Genomic DNA, 18,673 nt, shown 5'->3' on the forward strand with positions numbered 1-18,673 from the left:
GTATATGTACATTAAAAAAAAAATGTATATTAAAAATAGTAATATACAATTATTACTTATTTTATTATTAAACATTTTATTTATATTAGTTTTAATTATAACATAAAACAATATTAAATATTAGCATGAAAGTGCAGTTTAGTAATGTAACGCAATGAAAACCTTTTCGCACTTTAAATTGCGTTGCAGTGAAATGTCATATCATAAAGTTAACACAATCATTGTTAATTTTATTTAATTTCGCAGATCTCAAAGCGTAACCATATACCAACAAACTTTTGCAATTAGAAAATATTCGCCAAATAGTCCGCAGCTGCAAAAGAAGTTTTATAAATAGTTGAGTAATTTCGTATTTCAGTTTATTATATTTTTAATGAATCTTTCTCGCTGGGACTTGTATTCTTGTATTTATTCCGAAATTCGTTATATAGATTCATAGTGCTTCAGTTAGTTTCTTTATTTCAATTTTCCTGAACCGAATCTTCGAGCTTTAATGAATTATTCATTCACTATATATTCATTCATTTTTCTATATATCTACATATCTAACTCTTCAGTTTATATATCTATCTACTTATTTATCCATTGACTTGATGTACTACTTTTACTCGTTTGGAAGTTAGACTTTTCGTCTTCCATCGAGCGCAAGCTGCATATCCGGAACTCTCGAGATAGCAAGAAGATAGGGCGTAAATAACTATCGTGAGAACTTCTCATGTCGCTTTTACTCCTGGCTATAATATATTTCACAAGAAATATGAAGGTAGAAGTAGCGTTCACTTATGTGAGCTCGCTAGAAATTTGTCATCCGGCAGATGTCAGTGTCGTTGCTAATTTTAAATCAATGAATCAAAAGTAGGCGAACAAATCTCATCCTACTTTCTTCTTAATTCTCTATAATTCTTTCCTGTTTAACTTTTTCATCGATCCTTTTAATTGTTTGTCTTGTAAGCAGCTTTGCGAGTAATATATATATACAATGTCACAGATATTGTTAATATCTCTGTTAAACAATTGCGGTTATCGCGTTGACGAATATATATTTTGGTTTCATTTCATTAGCATAATTACCAGCTAATTCATTAAAAAAGAAGTGTTAGATCAACGAGTATGGGAAAAGAAATGTAGAATCTCGACTCCATATAAGTCCGCTATAAATTTTACGAGGTCAATGACTGCGTAAACGCATCGTACATTGACATATAGGGTTTATACGGCGTCGTTTCTACGTGAATGAGGACGAGCAGCGAACATATGTCAAGAAGTATCTACAAACATCGGCTTCGTCGTCGCGATAATCCGCGGTTACAGCGACGTTCCGGTAATACGGTTCGTTAAGTTTTAACACAGCCAATATGTCTGCATCGTGCGATATTCCTTCTTCCGTTAATAACGACGCGTCACGTTGACGCAAATCATGAATCAAAGAGTGCTGCGAAGCGAGTGCTGTTAATGAGTCGTTAGATAATAAACGTCTGAAACATGATGAACGGGTAGCGCGTGGACGATGCGTTTCCTCGGCGAAACTCGAAAAGCGAATCAATTATAGCGAATCAAATTGAGAGAAAGATGAATGTTATTAAATTAAACTTATATTATTCATGAATTGTCGGCGCCGTGATTCGAAATATTAATTTAGCTTGTTGCATAATTTTTAAGAAAATTAGAAGCGCATGTTTCTCGTCACGCTGCAAATTATTCTTTTTTTCAGCGCGGTAATATAAATTGCGCTGTGTTCCGGCGCAGTTGAATTAAAACTACATCTTTTGGCCGGGTACGACGGGGTAGTTAACTGAAATTTGAATTTTAACGGGAGACTACGCCGCGATACGCGATTCATCGCCGTTGTTGTTTTAAATTACTCCATCACGTGTGAAAATGGATGAATGGACGTGCGGCCGAGGATGGAAAAAATCACGTCTCACGATGGAAAGTGCACAGAGCGTGATGGTATTAAACAGGGTTATATACTGTCATGTTTTTTCCCTCTTTTCCGAACGCTTTAATCAAGTTGTGACAATTGCGCGATAATGTCGCGTTTGTGACATGTGGGAAAATTGCCGTGAATTTTCTCAGCAACGTTGATTTCGTTCAAGAGATGTTCAAGAAACTCGAGCACGAATTCAGCGGCGAATAGGGACGGAAATTACATCCACGTTAATCCGCGTGTAATTCTGTAATTCCGTCTTGCTGAAACTTTACCGATGAATCTAGTCCTTAAACGATCCAATAAATCTCAATGCAGGCCTTATCTCAACGACATAATACGACCTCTTGAATCGACTCATAATTACTACTATAATGTTTGTGCGCTTTTTTTTAATTTTTCATAACATTGATATGCATAGAGTAGCGTTTTTAATGCGAAACTGCAAGCTAACTTAAGTATATTTAAGTATTACTTTGTACTGTCACTCAAGCGTTAGCGATACCTTAATACATATGTATGTGCGTGACATAATCAAAGTCACTGTGGCTCCCTGCAGGTCGATTAAATGCATGCACTATCATTGTAAAGTCGCTGCTCTTTTCATTTTACACACGATCCTGGCAAAATCTCGACGAAGAGAATATGTACTGTCATATTAAATTTTATAAAACTGAAAATAGCTAGAACAAGTGTATGTGCGCGTGCGCTATATCAACGATTAATAAAAATTTTATTCAAATTTTTATCAGCTTTGCATTTATCCGATAATCGTTTTTTTTTGTGCGGCCATCTCGAGAATATCTGATTATAGTTCTAGAATGTGTAATATGCAGAATCCATCCTTTTTTATTAAAGTACTTTTTTATTACTAGCGTACAGGTCGTGAACTTTGTGAAATCATGTCTCGTGTATTTTCACGAGGAAGTTTGAGATATCTACGTCGTTTGCGCCGAGTGCCAAGTATTGGCGTATTTCCGAGAGAATTCTCGGCCCTCCTGTTTCTAGCAAAACGTGCGGACCCGTGTGCTCAAAGCGTTATGGAATGTTAAAAATAAAGAATACTACACAAGTTCTTCTTTCGAAAGAAAGACACGAATGATGTCACAAGAAACTCATAGAACACTTATAGAGAAATGGTGAAACTAAAGTAAAGAAATAGAAATGATTATACCCCTTAAAAAATGTATATATACATATATACATTTATTTAACCTATTTAATAATTTTTACTCTATATAAAAAATAATAAAAAATAATTAGAATAGATCTTTTTCTATGTATGAAAACAATTTGCGAAAATTACGAGCACATTTGTGATTTATTAAAATGTTAATCTTTATATCAAAGAAGGTACACGCCAGGTTTGCGATAATTGTTTATATCTTTGTCTCTACAATTAAATATTTTACAAATTTTATTATGCAAATTAATTCTGCCTTTGCTATTCCAAATATAAAGTCTGTTATTATATATATGTCGACATAAAATTCTGTTCATATTCTACTGAAACTGATTAAAACATGTAGTATGTGTATTTTAAGATATATATTCTCCTGAGATACACCATCATAATCTCTGCCTGAATTTTTCACGAAAATTCGTGTTAGACGTAGTCAATATATATCATTATATATGTAAATGCAGATTGTTGTATGTAGACACACATCGCAGACATCAACAAATCCTTGCTTTTGCATAGATGACCTGACTGCATTAAGTCACGAAACATTAATAGGGACGTACGTGCATAAGACTTGAACGTAACAACGTACAGGCGCTAAAGCCATGTAATATACCGCTGTTATTAAGTGCCTCAATAATTGCGTGTGCAATTAATGCGAATGCATCGAACATTAGCGCAATAGTTCGAAAATCGTGATCTGTTTGATGTAGTGATTGTTGTAAACCTAGGTTTTCCTGATACATTTGAATACACATTTAAGCTGATACGTTTAAACACGGTTGAAATATGCCATTACATATGTATGTAATGACACATTTCAATTGTGTTTAATATATGTATATATTATAAAGTTAATCGTACAATCTTTAGTGCCCGAAATATTTGCTTTTAATCGGAATATACAAATAGAGATTCCATAATGAATACATCAAAGCAATTATGTATAGCATTAAAATTCTATTATAAATTTGTGAATATTTAAAGTATTTTCTTTTTGTAATAATTTATAATTGCTTCAATTTTTAACTGTTTACTATAATTTCAATATAATATATATTGCACTTACCAAAACAAATTATAAAACAGACAAATGTGGGAAGAGAAGTAGACATCGCTTTTCCCCGGCGTGGTTCATTCACATACTGATATACTATCTCAGACGCATTTCAGTCGTTTTCAGAAGACGCTAATCGACGATGAAAACAGTTTCACTGACACATTATCCACGTTTCGTAATGACTGTGGCATTCCCGATCGGAACGGATAGAACCACTTTGTACCAGCGTAGATGCATACACAGCCACTCGCGCGCAAATGGATGTTGCGTAATTTCGCTTTATTATACTTTGAACAGAGCTTTTTAATTAGTTCTCCCTCGTCGATAAAATCTCATTAAATCGAACAACGACCACTGCTTAATAATTCGCTCACTAGCACAGATTGATTCCACGACGATACCACATTCTTCCAATTACAGAGCAACGCTGGCGTAATGCGGAAATGTATCGTGGTTTCGCGAATCTCGCGCTAACAACCACATCGGCTAAGCCGGAAAATCGGAATTTAACTAATTAATCTGACGTTTAATTTTTTTATATTATTTCACGTGCACATCTCTGTCGAAAATTGTTATTGAATGGCTGATGATCTGCATGGATCTGCTTGTTTTTCACATCGCGATGTCCTAAGATCAGTCGCATCAACGTTCAACTTATATGATAACCGCGTTATCAGCCGCGTGTTATCGGCCTGCACACTTAGACGATCTCCATATCACCGTTATCACTCGCTCTTTCGACGCAGATTATTTTTATGCGATCCATATTGATCGATACGGGGACTGTCCCGTCCGACATTAAGCGACGTCTTCGTACTTCTGGCTACATCGACATCCATAAGATCGCCCGCGATGCATTAGGCTGACCGTCGTTATCAATGCAATCTACACAACGCATCGGACGTTCCATCGATCATCCACCGCGGTTATTTTCCCCGAGTGCGCGGTACCGCCGCATTTTTCTGAGCTCGTAATTTCTATCTCTCAAAGGATCGACTTCGAATGTGTTTCGATAGTAGCCGCAAACGAGAAACTCGAGAAAAGTTTGCTTCCTTTTTCTTTTGTTCCTTTTATAGGTGTTGCATTGACGATCGGTCTATACGAGCCGTTCGTTTTCACGACCGCAATTTCGCGCCGCACAAAACGTTTTCTTTCGTCGGCGCGTCGACGAAAGAGAAAGAAAGAATCCACCGTAGATTTTTACTGGTCTTTCAATTCTGCATCGATGCCGGTATCGCGGCCGAGATAAACAAGCTTCGCTTGCACAACGGTAACGTTGTAGCACCCGCGAGACGACGAGTTTTACGAGCGGCTTTTAACTTTAACATCTCCCTATCGGCCGCCGCCGTACAACTCTCAGCCGTGCTAGATGTGGATTTTTCTACTGCGCCTTCCTCTCGCTGTCTGTTTCTCCTTCCGAGATGCGCTTATGCACGAATCTCATCGATGCCACCGATAATTAGATATAGACCCTCGAGAGACCGTCTTTAAATGTTCAAAGCGGTCCTTTTAGCATGAAGCTAAAGCTGCTTCACGCAGAATTTGTTCTCGGCAAGGCGAAGCGTTGCGGGACGGAATTTGCGATGAAATTTGCATGCGCTTGCAATCGATAATATATCTTCTTTTTTCTTTATAATGGTCTACAATTTCTTCCTCTTTCTTCTTGGCAAACTTTGTTATAATTTTCCAAGTGGGCAGTGATGGATTTATTGCTGGGCAGTTATTGAATCACAATATTTTTGCGGTAACGAAAGACTCGTTTCAAATTTTGTAAATTTTTCGGAATTTTAGAATGTCCAACGATGTTCTGGCATATTTTGCGTTCTCTACTTGGATCTTATCAATTTCGACCAAACGATATACGAATGGTTGGACGATCCTCTGAGTTGATCATCCGGTTGACACCGTCATCGCTTGTAGACACTGCTTCACTATACTATCACATCATCACGGAATCGTGGACCATAGGAGAACGTCCGAGGGGCACTCCTGCACTCTCTCGTGTTGCTTTTTTTCAGAATATGCAAACGACGAAAGAACGTCTGCGGGAACGTTTGAATGAAGTGGCGTTGAAGAAAACGTTCCGGAACAGGATCCGCACCGATTCCGTCAACTCCGGAGAGCAGCGCAAGGACGGAATTTGCGAGGCTGCGGTTTCATGTCGTCGCTATGCGTTTTCGCGCACTTCTTCGTCGCGAAAAAGAGTTCGTGGATAAGAGAAGTCTTTGGGAGAGCGAGCGGGCCCCTCTCGCGCGAACGTCACCCCCTAACACCACCGCCAACCACGGGAACGCGACGCGCGCGACGCAACGGGGAGAAGGTCGCGGCTCTTTCGAAACGGCGATGCTCCCGCGTCGAGGATAGCCGAGGGACTACATTGCGCGAGCGCCACTCGGGCGTCGAGCACGCAGCCGCCCCGTACAGCCCGTGGAACTGCGCCTGTGTATGGCTATGGTCGTTAGTATGAGTGACCGTACGTGCGTACGTGTGTCCGCGCGTGTGCGCGCGCGAGTTTCTCCCATATCCCTCGGTTGTATATCAGAGCGTTCTCCCACCCCCGCGGGAACCGCCACCCTTTTACCCTGTCGCCTATCTAGCGCGCATCCCCCTTTCCTTTTTCTTCTTCTTCTTCTTCTTCTTCTTCTTCTTCTTCTGCGCTCTGTTCCTCTTCTGCTTGTTCCCTCGCCGACTTCTTCCTCGCTTCTACTACTATCTCTACTATCTCTTTTCCTCTTCTTCTCGTCGGCGCCGGAGAAAATCGTAGCTCCGGCCCGATAAGGACGCGAAAAAGCGCGAATCCGGTTATAACTTATGGCCGAGATAATTAAAAGGAGTTACAGAACGATAATGGAGTGCCGGCCCTGTCATCTTCTTACGCGACCTGCGAGCACCGGCGAGAGCTGATCGTCTATCCGTGCTGACTAGTGGTCACTGAGGGTCACTCGTTTCTCGGAGCAGAGTGGTGAGTTTCAATGCGAATTTCCTCACCATTCTCCCTGGCGCACATCTGCGATTCCGAAGACATATTGTCATCGCACACATTCGACGAGCATGTCATTGCGCAGATAAAGGTGAAACAAAAAGATATATCGCATACATTTAACAATGATGAAAAAATTAAATTGCTATCAGTGTATATAAAGTTCGTAAGTATCTCTCTTTTGTATTCAGATTTCGATTCATTTTTGTTCTCATCTTTTTATTATTTTTCCTCGTTTCGATTTTTCCCATGTATTCGACAATCGGTTTCAATCGTCTCGTCTTTACATGACTTCGCAGCAATCTTAAATAAAGAAATAGACACGAAGTATTCCTATTCCGAACGTCACATTGAACAGACGGGCAGAAAGCGGAACGGAATTATCGTGTTAAGGACTCGACGCGATCTGTTCAGTCGTGTTCGGCGTACCGACTGCAGTCACGTGTCACCGACTACTTCGGAAATCCACTGCGGAACCTTTTTCTTCTTCTTCTTCTTCTTCTTCTTCTTCTTCTTCTGCGCTCTGTTCCTCTTCTGCTTGTTCCCTCGCCGACTTCTTCCTCGCTTCTACTACTATCTCATCCTCCTTTTTTCCTCTTCTTCTCGTCGGCGCCGGAGAAAATCGTAGCTCCGGCCCGATAAGGACGCGAAAAAGCGCGAATCCGGTTATAACTTATGGCCGAGATAATTAAAAGGAGTTACAGAACGATAATGGAGTGCCGGCCCTGTCATCTTCTTACGCGACCTGCGAGCACCGGCGAGAGCTGATCGTCTATCCGTGCTGACTAGTGGTCACTGAGGGTCACTCGTTTCTCGGAGCAGAGTGGTGAGTTTCAATGCGAATTTCCTCACCATTCTCCCTGGCGCACATCTGCGATTCCGAAGACATATTGTCATCGCACACATTCGACGAGCATGTCATTGCGCAGATAAAGGTGAAACAAAAAGATATATCGCATACATTTAACAATGATGAAAAAATTAAATTGCTATCAGTGTATATAAAGTTCGTAAGTATCTCTCTTTTGTATTCAGATTTCGATTCATTTTTGTTCTCATCTTTTTATTATTTTTCCTCGTTTCGATTTTTACCATGTATTCGACAATCGGTTTAAATCGTCTCGTCTTTAAATGACTTCGCAGCACTCTTAAATAAAGAAATAGACACGGAGTATTCCTATTCCGAACGTAACATTGAACAGACGGGCAGAAAGCGGAACGGAATTATCGTGTTAAGGACTCGACGCGATCTGTTCAGTCGTGTTCGGCGTACCGACTGCAGTCACGTGTCACCGACTACTTCGGAAATCCACTGCGGAAAGATCAATAGGCATATCCCGCGCGTCTTCAGCATTCCGAGAATACGTCAAGAATTCCGAGAATATTCCCATACTATGCTCGAGGAAAATTAACCGCTTCGCGATCTTCGTCTCTTTATAATATATATATTGACTAGCGATTACGGGAAAATGTGTTTTCAAGCGAATTTCGTAAAAGTTCCGTCGAGGATTCTTATTAGGGGTGCGATAAAGCTCTTTCACGGATTATTAATTCTTGTAAGAATAAAACAAAAAAAAAAAAAAATCCTCACGGACATGGGATAAAATTTATGAAGCAATCGACGAGGCAATTCTTGTCGCGAGGCGCGAAAACACGTATTCTGATCTCTACGCTCTTATATCTTGATCATCTTCTATTAGGTATCGATTAGCGACCTACGACGATTCGATGCACTGCGCGTACTAAGATTAATTGTTATATCGATTTGCCATCCTCGCGGACATGGGATAAAATTTATGAAGCAATCGACGAGGCAATTCTTGTCGCGAGGCGCGAAAACACGTATTCTGATCTCTACGCTCTTATATCTTGATCATCTTCTATTAGGTATCGATTAGCGACCTACGACGATTCGATGCACTGCGCGTACTAAGATTAATTGTTATATCGATTTGCCATGAATTTTAATGCGTGCAGAACTTCGCAGAATAGTACTACTTGATTAGCATTCGCTTTGTCAAAGGTAAGAGCGTATTATAGCGCTTCCCGCGACGTGTTGTGAATATTGTCATCGACTTCAAGTGGATGTACCACCTTTCTACTTCAAACATTTCCTCTCATATCTCGCGAATAATTTCATCGCTTTGTTCCATTGAGCCATTGCTTTAATTATGCTCTTAAACTAATCATGATTAAATCGTGTTTTATCGTTGCTCAAGAGATAGATCAATCTAGCCGATTAGAAGCATAGTTAATTTAAAAGGGTCGTCTAAAGGTAGACGATATAATTTTTATTATATATTAATTTGTAAATATTTTTAAATTATATATATATAATTTGTAAAAACATTTTAATAAATTTGTATGTTTTTATATTACTGCGTATCTCTATGCATTGCGTTTTTATTAATTTCCCACGTTGGTTATATAAATAATATAAACTTTGAGATTCTATGCATGATTGTATGATATATAGGCAGACAAACTTAAATAAAAAAATGTGATAGCTTCATGACAGATTTTCTCGTGAATTTTGTGTACGGCTTTTACAGCTCACACGGCTCGATTGTTGTCAATAGCGAGCTTATCGTTGACAAAAGCACGACCCATACGGACAGATCGATGGTTATATTTCCACGCACGTGAATTTTAAAAACGTTCATCACGATTTATTATCTGACATGCAATAACCAAACCGACTCGTCCGAATCTGCGATTACTTGCGATATTTAAATCTACAGGCGTGTATGTCATTACGTCATTCGCGCGCGTTACATTGTAAAAACCGATTTTCGCGGCAGAGAAAAGAAAATTCGGTTCCATAAATTTCAATTAATGGACGGACTTTCGTCGCTTCTAATGAGAAGTCATGACTTTAAGATGCAATTTTCACGTCCCTTGCAAAGGACCGTCAATATAGGAATACCAATCAGTTTGGAATTCACAGTAATGTTGCGCTGTCCATCCAGTTCAATAGGCGTTTATCCTACATTTTTGAATTCTGAAGAGTATGACTGATCGACGACGCGTCGGTGTATGATCGTTTCTTTCGTAACTTTTATACAGACTTCTGCTCAAGAATCTCTGCGATAGATTGGCGAGTTACGACGGTGCGGTTGTAAAGAGAGATCAATAGATAGGACACATCCGTGTGTGTTCCTGAGTCCATCAATGTTCCGAACAGTCACGTTGTTCTCTGCTCTCTCTCTCTCTCTCTCTCTTTTTCTGAAGTGGGCTCGTCAGAGGAGCACCTGCCGGCTTCGAGTTGCAGACAGAGCCTCTTGCCGATTCCGAACTATTATCGTCAATTCTAATGCGGCCCCTAATGCGGCTCTAATGCTTTAGCTGCCTCTTCCTCGATGCCATAGAATTATAGGCCATTTGTCGATCGAGGCTTATTTCCACGCTTAATCTATTTGCTCGAAGGAGATAAGCCATCATGTTTCATTATTATAAATTTTGTCACGTTATTTTAAGTATCTTTTTATTTGACTTGCAAAGCATAAATATGTTTTGCGAAGTATAATATGTTTATTATATTTTTTGAAATAAAATAAAATAATATTTTTAGAAGTATTTTATGAATTAAACATTATATATATATATTGATTTTTTGCGCACGTGTAGATTCTTAATTATTGCAAAATACGAGATTGAATCTGCACGCAAACGTAGAGCGTCGAATTTCTGGTTTCTGATATTGTGGTGTGTCAGTTGTATTCTGCAGCTATCACATTGGTCCATCTGGGACATTTAAGTATGATTTTGGTCGCTCTCGGGGAATGTTAATGGAATATTTCGGAGGTGTCTACATATCGCAGTGCAATATGCTGTTGATTAATCTTGGATAGATTTTGCACACTCTCGAGACGTGCGAAACATCTTGTATCTCTGATTACTGCTCATATTTGCTCGGGAATCTTTCTATTTTTTGCAGAACGAAAAATGCGCGAGAAAAATTATATGACATGTACGTCAAATCGCGCAAATCGAGATCCAAAGATTTTTGTGTGGGACGAACTATCTTGTTGGTATGTTCGTGTACGTGCCAGTAAACCGAGACTAGATATAGAGCACGTACGAAAGCCGCAAGGTCGACCGCAAGTTTCTCTATCAAGGAATTCGGGCATGCGTTCGTGTTATGACCTATTTTAAAAGAAATACGTATTTTGTTATATAATTAAGAAAAAACAAATTAAATTAAATAAATACGATATCAATACCGCAAGAGCCCTTTTAAGTTAGGTAAGAACAAATCTTATGATACCACACTCAATGTCTTTGAAAAAAAGAAAAATTTTTATACATGCAGATAGTGTTAGGAAATATATTTTGCCGCATATTTTTGATATTTGCTTACCGATTAATAGCGGATTGCAAATAAAAAACATTGAAGTAAAAAAAGAATCTATTAATAATATTTTCTTGATTATTTACGCGGATCAATGTGTTTCCGATAATATAGAATATTTTTTCTCGGTAATTTTTCATCGGCATTTTAATTGGTATTTTATAACATTATTATACACCTTACTGCCGTGGTTATGGAAACAAAAGCTGTACGATTTTTTATGTAATAAATGCGCATTCATTACTATTTGCATGACCCATTGAGTATTTACATCGCTAAAAATTCGCAAGTGACTCGATCTGTTTCAGACCGTTGGCACTGAAATGAAATCTCGTGAATCGTTTCGCAAGAGTTACCATATACTCCCGCGATATAGATCATTCATTTTTCTTATCAGCGTCGTGCACAAACTGATACACCCGCTTCCGCTGAATGTCGCGCAAACGTAATCCGCAGTCTCCATCCATTGTGACAAAACGCGTGGACTAAAACGAGACGAGGGGGAAAAGTCATGGGCGAAAACCATCATCGATCGCGCTCTGCACCGTCGACGAGCGGCACAGTGAGCTGCTTAAAAAGAAAAAAAAAATCCGGGGAAAATACGCCAGCCAACGCGGGTTGCACCCTCTGCTTCGGAGACGACGACGACAACGAGGGTGCGCGCATGTATCGAGAGTCCCTGCACGCGATGCACAATTCTCATGCCGGGAGGTAGATAGGTATGCACGAGCAACCGCGTGTACGTGATGCGTTCAATTTAAATTCAAGACACCGACGCGTATATCGTCTTGGGCGACGTGCACTCTACAGAGATCTGCACGGTAATTCCTTCCCCTCCCCTCCTCCTTTTCCCGCGACAATAAGGCCTGGAGATGGTTCTTTAAAGAAGTTCGCGAAATATACTTGACCAGAACAGCAGCTGGAGCTAACAAACTTGCGCTATCGGCCGCTTTTCCATCGGGTCACGTCGATTCCGGGGGCCCCTCCTTAGGGATGAAGGCATTTTCTGTCGGATAATTAGACTCGCGGCACGCGCGACGATGGAATGCCGGCTTATATCTGACTGGAGATCGTCGCAGTAATCGTAGATTAAACTGCGGATTAGCTGCCGGCTAATTAACGCGTAATCGCACGGCGTAAAACTCGCGAATTTTGTGATTAATAATCGATTGCTCCAACTTCTACACATTATCTGGCAGAGCTTTAATGTAAACCAACAATTAAATCAGGAGATAAATCGCGATTTAAAATTTGCGAGCAAAAGCGACGAACAAATAAATTGACAATAAACTCGATTGCGATCCAAATAATTTCTAAAATCGAAACAACACGCGATATAATTATCATCGTTTAATGCAACAATAAAAATGTTTGCTCCGATAGACATTCAGAGTGATTTCACAATTGCGTCTATAATGTAATGAGCATGACGAAACGCGGATATAGAACCTATAGCTCGTTAAAAATAATCGCGTTCGATGGAGGATAATTGGCTCAACGATATGACCAGATCAATGTTCTTTCGTCGTGTGACAATTATTTCATTGATTCTAAAATATATTTAACAATTTATGATAGAAATTTTCAAATATAATTTTATGCTGACTATTCTGTAGTTTTTATTCTAAATTAATTAATTTTGCGATGAATGGCATATCGTTTTATATAAAATCTATCATTTATATTTGACGAATAGAATTTATTCTATTTTGATCATAATTTTAATTTAATTTAATTATCGCTTTTTTATGCCACATTTGCATTTTCTGAAAGGAATGCTGATCGGGTCAAAAAAGCTATTATTGGCAGATTGAGTATCTAATTTATCATCGTTTAATTTTGCTTTTAAACTCTTCAACTCTCACATACACGTGATGTCTAATAAGTAAGTAGGAAACTAAATATATCAAAACGTTACTTATATATTGCTTATCAATAAAATACTCTTATTTAATCTTTAATCTAAAATACTTATTAATAATAATTATTAGTACCGTGTTATCTACTTTTGTCAATTTAAGACATTCGTTTGAAATAATCATCTTTATGAATATTCAGTCGTCGCTTATGATAAGAACTATGTCATCGTCTATTCAACACGGATGATTGACGAAGCAGCCTGACATAAAAAGTATGAAATCTCTAGCTGACATTCCAGCTAGTCACATACAACGAGTCAATGACACGTAATATTCAAATGCACATACCATATGGTCATTATGTCTCGAATAAGTGGCTACCTAGTTATATCACTGTGCATCGGTAGTTTATAATAGGCTTACAATCGATCGACCGACGGATCGATCGATCGATCAATCGATCGCTGAGAACATAGGAGCTTGTGCTGCATAACCGATACCGCTTGCCGTCCGTAGAACCGCAAAGCTGGCTCGAGCGTGTTCGTGGTGAGAGCGGTGTCGTCTATCCGCGTTGATTCTATTTGAAGAACGTGTCCCGCGCGCCGTGAAACATGCCGACGCTTTTCAAGTCGGTTTTTCCCCGAGATTTTATATTGTGTGTTTACCAGGTACAATTTCTCTCCGCGCGAGGAACACGCGGAATTCGAAGCTACGCGTTGGAAGGCGAGGACGAAAACGGAAACGAAGAAAAGAAGACACTGGAGTAGAATAGAGCTTACATGTTCTAGGTCAGTCCCCTTGCATCTTGTTGTGCGAGTAAGGAAGATAAAATAACTCCTGGCATTAGCAGAAGAATTTATGATATTTTATCACATTTATCTCGAAATTTTGCCGTTACTAATATATCTTAATATTAGTATTGCTATTAATTGTGCCATACATCATGGAAATGTAATAAAACAAGAGATAAGATAATAGAATATAATAGAATAAGAGAGACACTCACACACATATCAAGCATATTTATAAAATAAGAATTTTTTTTTAAATAGATTCGCGTAGAACTAAAAATTCAATGAGAAGAGAATTTCCCGGGTTATTGGCACTGACGAGGGGAAAAAAGATCAAATCCGTCTATCGTTACGAAATTCTAGTCGCATAGGATACGCAGTGATATCCGCTCGCGTACGCTATTATGTTTCGGTTGACGGCACGTATCCTTAGTTATTCTATCAGCGTGCGGAGGCACTTACCTCTCCGAGTCGAGATCGGCGCTACCCTTATGGACCTTTTTTCGATTTGATCCCGCGATTCAACGCGGGAAACGGTAATCTACGTAAATCCCTGCCTTAAACTAGACTGGACTTGTGTGTTGCGTCTGGATCGTGTTCGTGAGCATGTGTTCAGGTAGCGGGTTCGTAAACGTGCTCGTCGAATCCGGATAGAGTAACATACGCGTCGTAGAAACATTTTTGTAGCTGAGGATTGAGATGACGAAGAGGCAAGCGCCAAAATAAATCACAAACTTTTACAAGTAACATATTTGTAAAATATTTATAGAATATATACGGATATATAATAATTTTTCTTTTTTTTTTTTTTTAAATTTCCAAGTTATATTTTATTTGAAACAACTGCTTGATTACTCTGGTGTTGAGAATTTTTGGAAGTTATCATTTTTAAGCTTCAGGAAGTTATCATCCATTCCTAACTAAGGGTTGTCATGATGGTGGGTAGAGAGCAAAAGGAAACATCTTATCCCCAGGAAAATGTACGTTGCGGTTAAGTTCCGGGCTTGAACTTCGCCTATTACCGTATATAATAAAGGGCCGTTATTTCGCGGCGTTCTTATCTACGTGGCGGCGGCGAAATAAAGAGGCGTTGCTTAGTTTCGTCCGGTAAGAGAGCTCGGGGGCCTTCATAAAAAACAGAGCAAAGTTACGTTGATTAGACATTTGCAGAATGAGTTCGTTATATTTAATGGTCTGTTAAAGAAATATAGAGCTATGTATTTTTTTTTATTCTGCTCTCTCCCTAATCGTTTCATCAATTAACGATTGAACTAATCAAGACAATTTTCTTTACAATATGCATTATTATAATATATATTTGCCACTTTGATAATACATCTCATATACTATTTTATGTTTTTATTGCAATTTTTTTTGGACACCATATATGTTTTATATTTCAATTAATATTCAAAAATAATTGACGTCATTGTCTCATGCAAAATTACGATCTATATATTATAATAATTTCTATGAACATTGTAAATACATCACGCGATTGTGTTTTTCATTACAGTATTGATTTCCAGAAAAGCTTTTTTATAAATATTAATTAAATTTTATTTAATCTTTATAAAAAACTAATATTTATAAAAAGATTTTTAGAGGAATCAAAATATAACAACAACAATTATTTAAAGATTATTAGGATATTTCTTTTTAAGAACCACAGAAAGAAAGGGCACTCTTAAGCGCTTTACCAAGCAAGGAATGACGCAGAGGTACGCGGGCGTAACTCCATACATTTCCGTCTTGTCAGAAACGCCCAGGGAAATTCGTCCGACCGCCAGCAGTGCGGCTTTTAATAATAAGACACGATATATTGTAAGCGTAATATAATGGCGCCAGTTGGATTAAATTAAAGAACGTAGCGAAACGTCCGACATCGAGTGAGCAGTGGCTACGACCTGGCCTGCCGAGGACATTACGGCGTCGTTTATCATCCGTCGCCCTACAATCGGAATCCACACGTATAACGTAGCCCGGTCGATCGTTCAAATGGATCGCTTAAAGTCGGATCGCCCGGGATATTCGGGCACGGGTTAGACGGGCAAAAAGCATGGAAATTGGAAACCCTTGGACCTTTTAAACGTAAATGCGGCGAGAGGGCAAAAAACTCGCTACATTGCGATCTACTCCTTCGAAACGCGAAGGGGTTTCTGGCTTGAAACTTTCCGACAGCCGGAGGCTCAGACAGGGAGAACAAACTCTCTCAATAGATACTTATTTCACTCCGCTGTTACTGAAAAAAATACCAAGTTATAATAGGTTCATAAAATATTTTGATTAAAAATTTTAATCCGTTTTTTGATTAATTGATAATTTTTTTTTTGTCTTAGCGTAAATGTTGAGATAAAGCATTGCCTTTGCATTTTTAATGTCAAACATTAAACCCTTCGTTATTCATATGACAAGTCATTTGTATCATTAGTAGATTGTTTTATTCTCTCATGATGGAAAATATATAATACTTTTATATCAAAAATATCGTTGGACACACATTTGTTTATGAAGAAAATTTCAAGACATTTATCTATATTTTCGCAATGTCTTTCCCATGGAAGACCGAGATTTCCAAGGTTCAGATAAAAAAACTATATAAGTACGGATAAGTAAATAATCCCTCAATTAAAAGAACCTTTCTCATTGTGAGACATAGTCCGGAATCAATACGAAAGACTGTCCCTCGTGTGTGTTAAACCGAGCGCGTCTAATTTCTCCGCACGTCGAACACAAAGCCAAGCGCAAATTTTATTTCTGTGATCGTGAAACTTCGACATACTCTGGCTTCACTTTTTCTTTGTTATACTAAAAATAAGGCCGTCTCTCTCAAAGAGAATTAAATTTTATGACAAACAATATATTTCGTGCAGCCAATAATGTGCGAGTAATCTCGACAAAATTCCGAAAGCCTGAGAGTTGCCGAGAGAAATGATATAAAGCTATTGAGATTGCTTCCAGGCTAGCACAATAGCGACAAGATGCTCCAGAAAGCATTCAAGCAACTGGATCCTCGCCAGCTCATCAGTAACTGCGTGAGGTGATGTTAAATCCAAAAGTTCAGCTCGTTCCTGGGCGAGAGCCCAAAAAAATTTCCCGAAAGCGAGCACATGCTGGAATTTCGATTAGCTGTCATATTTTTGAATACGATGTCGCACGCGACGAGCCGGTTTTTCTTTCATACCATTCATGTCGTTAAAAAGACATCTCATATGGTTTTTCCGTTCCGAATCGCATCGGTTTATCGACTGCCAGCCGATAAATAGGCCGACATTGTTTTATTTTAAAAACATCGGAGTTGTATAAAATGGAAGAGGATGGCAGTGCGATATACAGTCGCTACGCGATAGTTCGAATGTGGAAACAATCACGTTAAATACGACGTACGACAATATATATATATGTATAGAATAACAGGTATTTATTGTGCAAAACTCAAATATTTGCGTGTAGATGGGTATTTCATCGTGACTTGATGAAGCACGCGAGTGGAATAACTTGTATGTCGATGAAATATTTGTTTTTAAATTTCCGCACACAAGTTGAATGTGCATTGGATGAATAGAATTCACATGGAGGAAACTGTCAGCGAAATATTTAGAGCGAGCGATATCTCTAAATAGCGGTAAGACGTAAGTGACGGCAAATTTAACTTAAACTTGTTGAAGTGTGTTTTGAGGATATCGAACTACTAGAATTTGTCGAAATTATTCGCAAAGTACAGTTTGCTCAATATCTCACGTATATACCTTATTTCGAAAGCTTGAATTTAACACGGACATAATCGATAATATTCACGCTCCATATATCTCATCAGCGTTGAATTTTAATTGTCTTATCACACGTTTCAATTTAAGAATCTCGGAATAATATTGCAGCATAAAACCCGAAACTCTTTATCAAACTCTTTGACATGAAAATTGACTAGTCTGTCCGTTTTTCATTCATGTTTCTTCAGTTCTTGCAATTTTTAATTTTTTGTAAAATTATGCGCCTATAAATATATGTTGCGTTCTCTTACTTTTTTTATCAAAAGATAAAATTCATATGATATATAGAAGCCCGCAAAAATGCAATTCGCTAGTCATATCAGCAAGCTGCAGGTAATTTACCGCATGTGGCTGAAGTTTTCAGCTCGTGCACCCTTGTTGGTTGCGGTGACAGCTTCCGGTAACGTCACTTCTCGAAAGAAGAAGGCAAGAAAGACGGATCTCGCGCCCGTTGACTTTGTAATTTACGCGATGTTTTCCTTCACATCGCTCGTCGTTTTCACCCGTAGCGAAATAAATATTCGCCGTGCAATCAGGACCCGGCGAGCCCGGTTGTTGCTTCCCGCTCACTCTCTCGAACCCGGGAGTTAAGGGTGTCACGGGGCTCCTTTTTATGCGCATCACGTCGCGGCGACCAAAATTTCGCACTCCCGTGCTCACCATCGCTAGCCAGGATTCCGTGGACGGTTGTTTCGTACCGTATGAGAGCAGTGAGATTTACCGACGTTGAGTTTCGTCGCCCGTAGGCGATC

At 38.9% G+C, this 18,673-nt stretch overlaps 1 protein-coding gene across 1 annotated transcript in view; it reads right to left on the reverse strand.

Annotated features, from left to right (window-relative positions):
* LOC115239223 (zwei Ig domain protein zig-8) overlaps positions 1-6,540 on the reverse strand; it is a 25,903-nt gene extending 19,363 nt beyond the window's left edge. The window contains exon 1 of the mRNA XM_029813622.1: positions 4,180-6,540. Within this exon, the coding sequence (XP_029669482.1) occupies positions 4,180-4,225 (46 nt within the window). The 5' untranslated portion in view covers positions 4,226-6,540. The remainder of the gene's footprint in view (positions 1-4,179) is intronic.
* Positions 6,541-18,673: the final 12,133 nt, after the last annotated feature.

Source organism: Formica exsecta, unplaced genomic scaffold (genome assembly GCF_003651465.1).
Source record: "Formica exsecta isolate Colony F162 unplaced genomic scaffold, ASM365146v1 scaffold116, whole genome shotgun sequence".
Lineage (NCBI taxonomy): Eukaryota > Metazoa > Arthropoda > Insecta > Hymenoptera > Formicidae > Formica > Formica exsecta.